Source organism: Charadrius vociferus, unplaced genomic scaffold (genome assembly GCF_000708025.1).
Source record: "Charadrius vociferus isolate BGI_N301 unplaced genomic scaffold, ASM70802v2 scaffold59, whole genome shotgun sequence".
Lineage (NCBI taxonomy): Eukaryota > Metazoa > Chordata > Aves > Charadriiformes > Charadriidae > Charadrius > Charadrius vociferus.
In genome coordinates this window covers 1,188,122-1,194,641 of record NW_009661371.1, presented here as the reverse complement: position 1 = coordinate 1,194,641, position 6,520 = coordinate 1,188,122, and the positions used below count along the sequence as shown (strand labels likewise).

Here is a 6,520-nt window from a genome sequence, read left to right as displayed (position 1 = left end):
GGTACGGGGCCGGGAGGGCTGAGTCGAGAGGGGCCGGTGGAGGTGGTTCTCCGGCTGAGGCATCCCGCCTTCAGGGTGTAGCCGTAGGGTGAAGGCCTGGCCTGATGTGAGGCCGCCGGGCTTGGGCGCCTGCGAGAGCTGAGCGGTGGTGGTAGCAGCGGGGCCCGCTTTAAATGCCCTCTTCTGCCCAGCTGGTGGCTGGCAGCACCTTCTCAGCACGCATTTGTCTCACAGCCCTCCCCAACACCCCCTTAGCCCTACCCCTACCGCCCCAGTATTTGTCTTAGCAGTAGGGCTGTGTCCTGACACGTTTGGTCGTGATAAGAGCCAGAGAGAATGCAAGCAAATTGGACAGCGTTAGTGTTCACTTGTTCAAACAGCAAGGGCTGCAGCAATTTTCACATGTATTTTTTGAGGGGTTATTGTGGTCCAAAGGAAGCTTTCTCTTCCAGTGGAAAATTGTGGAACTTGTCGGTGTGCCTGGAACGGGGCATTTTGTTCCTGCAGCGACAGAGTTACGGCCTGTATAAGCTTTTGTGTTCTCTGGTGAGATTGAGGTTTCTCTCTGCACAGCCGATGACCTATGTGAAATTGTGCAGACAGGAGCAGAAGTATGCTGCTGTTAGTCTTTAGAACGTAAACCTTGAACAAACATGGCAAAGAAACTCCAGGTTTCTCATCAGTGTTGTTAGTAAGGCTCAAGGACTGACTGATGCGTGTATCTTTTTATCTGAGTGTAAGCAAGCACACTGATTAAGTGAAGACTCATGTAATTTTTAATGCCATGATGTGATCGGGATGCATTTCTAAAGAACGTAGGAAAGAATTAAATAAATTGGTCTCCAAAATTAAAAAACCCTAAAACAACGGGTTTTTTTCTTAAACCTTGAGGCATTTTTATGAATAGTTGAAAGTGCCGAAGAAAATATTACGTTTCAGTAAAACAAAATGTATTCGCTCCTTTAAACATCTGAACCTTAATCCTTTATGATAATATTCTTCCTAAAGCAGAATATAGTGGCATCCACATTGCTAGTTTGGTGTGTGTACGGATGCCCTCAGCTGTTGAAGGGCAGATAGAAAACTAAAATCTTGGCAATGTATTATGTTCACCTTTGGAAGGAACACTGTACTTGATATATTTGATGTTTTTCCATAGCTTGCTTATCTCCTATAGCTATGTGGGTACTTATGCTGTTGAAGTATTCTGCCATAGAAATGTGACTTCATCGCTGAAATATTATTTGTGCCACTTCATTTGTACAAGGCCAGATAATTACTTACAGAAACTGTCAAGCAATTCATACTGTAAAGGTGACCTTTTTCTCTTGTCCATATAGAGGTTATGGATATGAGAATTGCAATTACTTTTTAGATGATACGGAGAAGCTTTATGCTGTGGAATATGTTCAGAGAGCAGTAGCTCTCTAGTTGAAATGATGATTTCTCTATTACCAGATTACTAATGTTTATGCTAATATGCTACTAACACTGCTCTGGAGAACCGTCTTTCCTGGCATGCAAGTGACTAGCCGACAAAGAATACATAATTTATTATGCCACCTGTCTGTTGGAGATTTATCAAACTACCTGAGAAGTAATTGATATTTATGATGATTTTGTGATTTTCACGAGGTACCAAATTAGGGTTCATCCAGCATGCAAGTTTGCCTCATTAATTTCTCTAAGATTTCTTATGTAAGGAAAAATTAAAAATTGCAGACCATTACATTTCTTTTTTACGGCTTTCTTTTCTGTATATAATGAAGATAACACTTTGCCATAAAGCCCCCACTGTATACATTGGCAGTTAGTCTCGGTTCTCCAATATTGTAGCACAGCTTCTGCTGTTACACTGTAGATGTATTTACAACATTGTTTACAATTTTTTTTACAATTTAATTTTTGTTAAATAAATAAAAAGTTCTTAATTCTTGTATTTTAGATGTTTATGGGATTTAATGTCATCTATATTTACACTTTATTTCCCTTCTCTTTCCTTTTCAGTCTTGCTCCATGGGTACCAGTTGTGGGTCTGGAAATTCATGCACAGATCAGTTCCAACTCAAAACTTTTCTCTGGTTCCCAAGTCCAGTTTGCAGCACCTCCTAACTCTTTGGTATCTTTCTTTGATGCTTCTTTACCAGGAACGTTACCAGTAAGTTATGTTTCAACTTAATTTATAGCAGGATTAGTGTCAGACAACTTTGAGTATATTTCTAATATTTTGTTTTTCCCAAGATTGGACTATAGAACTACTTTTACGTACTTTTCTATTGTCTGGTTGTTTGATAACATGAGATGCCTAGTACTGTTTCTTTTCAGTTTACTCACTCCCTAGTCATCACTATAGATACTTGATATCCTCTGCAAAGGAAAAAAATAAGGAGTGTCTCTTCAACATATTGAATGAATCACAGTATTTCTCTGAGGCCAGAGTGGGTGTATTTGGTTAGTATGCCACGCAGGAAATTCCTTAAATATGAGAGATACTTAAAATCCTATGGGAGAAGAACATCTTAGATTTCTGAGTGGCCATTTGATGTCACTTTGCCATATGTTTGTTTATGTAGCTGTCATTTGCCATTTGGAATGTGTCACTATGGAGGTACTTTGCTTCCTAAGTAGAAAGTCTCTGATTTAGGAAAGTGTCAGGCATTCCTATTTCCAGAGCAAAACAATTATTAAAAAAAAAGTAATCTGTGTGAGACATTGTGGACTAATAAGTCAGAATAGCTAGCTAGCACTTAGCAACGAGATTTACTAGTGACAGCATAATAGACTTTTTAAGTCACAGCTTAATTATAATTTTGTGATGCCTATGATAGTACTGCTGTAGAGTTCTCTGGGAATCGAAGAAGTTTAAAAGTATAACATAAGCTCTTACTTTACAGTGAAAATAAATATTGAATAGACTTAGCATTGCCTCATGCAGCAAGCATGCAGTGAATGAGGTCAAATTATTTAATGCAAAAGTGTTTCATTGAGTATATTTATTGGAGTGGAGGTTTGAATTCTAGTTGCAGATATATTTGGTTTTATCTACAGAAAGCTTTTCATCACCATAATACAGCCTTAAATAATATTCTGAAATGGAGAATTAACTTATGACTGGATTTCTAGGATCTCGATATATGCCGTGTGATCCTTAAAAAGAGAAATGTGTTGATATATCCATTCTGTATTTGCAAAGGTATTGAAACCTGAGGAAGTAAAGTTTAGATGCTGATAAAACTTGGACTTCACTCTGGTCTCAGTGGCACTTCAGGGCTGAGTTTCAGATCTAACTATATGGAAATTTTGAAAACTTTCCAGAGAGAATGGAAATCTTATGCAATCATTTGGTTTTAGAAGAATCTAGTTAGACTTAAACATGGAAAATGAGTTCCTTTCATTTGAGGGCAGGGCTAGGTTGGGGAGTTAATAGTCAGAAAATTTAAAAGGATTCAAGATTTTGGTTTTAGACCTTCTATTTAACATTCTGTCAATGCATAGAAATTCTCGTAAATTGTCTGATGCTTATCTTCAGTCAAGTAGAAAAATTGTTCTTGAATGAACAAAAATGAGTATTTATGAAGAGATTCATTTTTATGTACATTACTATTTATCTGGGTGGTTGTTTTTTTTTTATTTTTCCTCTGGTAAAGGGCTCTACAGATGAGGATCGGTGTGACCTTTGTGGGGAAAATCCCAGTACACATGGGCTTTGCTTCTCAGGTGCAGTTACACTCTCTGCCAAAAAGCAGGATGGTTAGGTTAATTTAAAAGTAGTGATGCTATGTTAGCTTCTACCATCTGTTTTTATCTATACAAAGAGAGGAAAGATTTTTCTCACTGTAGTACTGGTGAAAATAGAGTTGAAAGTCAATGCTACAAAATACATGTTCTTGCATGTTAGAATGTGACACAAAGTCCAGTCAGTAGCCATAGCTTTATTTTCCTGTTGTGCTTGCTGCACAGGAATTAATGTTAGACACCAATGTTTGTTCTGGAATCAAACAGTTTGGTTTATTTTCTTGGAATAACTGTATGTATTTGTACATGGCAATAGTATTTGAAGTGGAATTGGATTTTGAGAGATGGAAGGTAGTTTTTGAAAATTTCCGAGTATTTGTAAAAGAAACAAACCAAAAACTTTTAACAAATGTTACGATTATTGTCTAATAAGTCTCCTTAGAAGATAAATACTCGGCCTTTCATTTTGGCTCTATTTTGTTGAGAAATAAAAAAATGGGACCAAAGTTTTAATACAGTAGTTGTGCTGTCTGTAGCAGAGAATAACTGCTGTTATAAACTGGGAGCTTTTGGGAGAGTATTCAGTGTCACAGGGATTTTAATTTAGTGTGGGACCATGGGATGGTTATGATAGACAGCCATGCTAGTATTTGCTGCTTCACAATGGGACCAGAAAGAATGGTACTAAAGGGAGCTTTTCTGGTTGCTATACATTTCTGGGTCACTAATGAGTGTGGGCGTGAACCTTGGTGTTCTGCACAGGAGAGGGGAAACTAGAATGTATTTAGCTCTCCTTCATCTTTCCTCTTTATATTTTCTTCCTGTACTGTAATACATCTTATTTTATGCTTCTGCTGCAAGTAGGCCTTAGGAGGACCATCACAGTGTTAGTGTCATGGCCATTTCATGAGCTGCTCTCCTAACGTGCCTCTGACGGACAGCTACAGGCAAGTACAGCTATGCAGGCGCACTCCTTTTTGGCACGAGACAGAAAAATTGATATGGCAAAGCTTTGATTAAAAAAGTAGATTTAGAAGTAGTGAGACTGGATGGTGCATCCCATGCTACTCTGCACACCTTTTGTGCCCTGTGTTAAAGGAGCCCCTCACCACTAGACCAGATGTCATCTTACTCAAATTACTGTAAGGCTTTCCTGTCTTTGGGACTACGTAAGACTACATACATTACATTTCATCTAGTGAAATGAAATGTGCAAAGGCCTGGGTTTTTTTTACCAGTTGAATGGACCCGGCAACGATCTTAGTTTGGTGTCCTCAGAGGACCTGTTATAAAGGAAGTATTATGCTACATGTCGTGGCATATAGTGCATCCTACCTGCAGGTTGATCTAAAATGCTTCTGAGGATCCATAAATGTCCTAGCACTCCCAGTCTGATTTATCCTCTTTGAAAATTCTGAGAATATTTATAAAGGTTTATAAAGATAAGACTGGGCTCACAGAAAGAGATGATTATCCATGATTATCTATTCTCATGATTGAGGTAGCTGACTAAAAGGTTAATTATAGCTCAGCCACAGAAATAAGATGGTAGATCTAGTAGCTAAAGGCTGAAACCTTTTTGTCTGTGCTTAGTCTTTGTTGCTAATCACACCAAAAGATGCACATTTTACGTTTGTCTCCTGCATGACTAAAGTGAAAGCCTCATCCTATTACTTTGTAGGCAAGTGTACTAAGACATAATCTAGGATTTACATAACCAAGGTTTAAATTAATAAGATTTGAATGAATGTTAACCCTACAGTCTTAAGTATTTTGAAATTTTTGACACCTTCTCATGCATTTGAATTTCATTCTCTTCACAGTGTGAACAGCATCTGTTTAATCTTTTTTTTAAGACAGTGTTTTTGGAAACACTTGGTAATGATCAAGCTCTGTTTCTAATGAAGAAAAGGTAAATACCTTCTGACCTCAGAAGAAACAGAGTAACATCTGTGTTGAATACTGCTGTAGAATATCATAGGAAATGCATGATTTTTTCTGAATATAGAACTCTTTCCTGTTCCGCTGGACATCCTTGGGGGCTTGACTATTCCTGCTTTTCTGTAATGAGATTTTCATATCTTCTTGCTTTATACTCCTTTAGTTTTCCCTCTGTAAATAGTGTAGAAGGAAGCGGTTTGGTCCTACTGTATCTTCTCTCACCTGTGTAATGGCAGTTGGGCAACCTGGTACGCCTTTTCATGGAAGAAAGTGGGGGTAGAACAGCTATTAGCCTTTGTTCCTTCTGGTGTTGCACTGCTGGCAACTTAAACTCTGGCTTCTCCAAAGCTGGGGAATGTCACTGCAACACTGTGCAGCAGCAGAGAGCATGTGTATCATGCTGTTGCCTTCCCCACCCCGCAGTGCTGCGCTGTCCAGATGGCTGCCCAGGGAGGTGACAGGGGTAATACCCAGTTTGGGGACATAGAGTGTGCTTTAGTTCCCCTTCCTATATTGAGACTGCATCCATCCAGTGGCAGATATACCCAGTGTTTTTTCAGATATCTTGGGCGATAGACTGTCAGACTTTATGATGAATTTTACCTGTTATTAATATACAGAATTTACCTGATGCATTTGCTTTCAAAGGCACCGAGAGGTTTGTGTGAGATTTTGGTGGACCTGTCTATCAGCTATACATACTGGAACAGAAACAGCATTTGAGACCAGAATTTATACTTTACAGCTTGAAACTAGATTTTTTGATATCCTGTGCCTGTTAAATCTGGTGATTGCAACAGCTGCTTTACCAACTTGCGATTTCAGTTTTGTTTTGACATTCCTG

General features: G+C 38.6%; 1 protein-coding gene across 1 annotated transcript in view; it reads left to right on the top strand.

The window, feature by feature from the left end:
- Nucleotides 1-6,520, top strand: part of GATB (glutamyl-tRNA(Gln) amidotransferase, subunit B) — a 195,814-nt gene that overhangs the window by 153,527 nt on the left and 35,767 nt on the right. Inside the window, exon 4 of the mRNA XM_009893763.1 lies at nt 2,008-2,158. Coding sequence (XP_009892065.1) covers nt 2,008-2,158 — 151 coding nt within the window. The remainder of the gene's footprint in view (nt 1-2,007; nt 2,159-6,520) is intronic.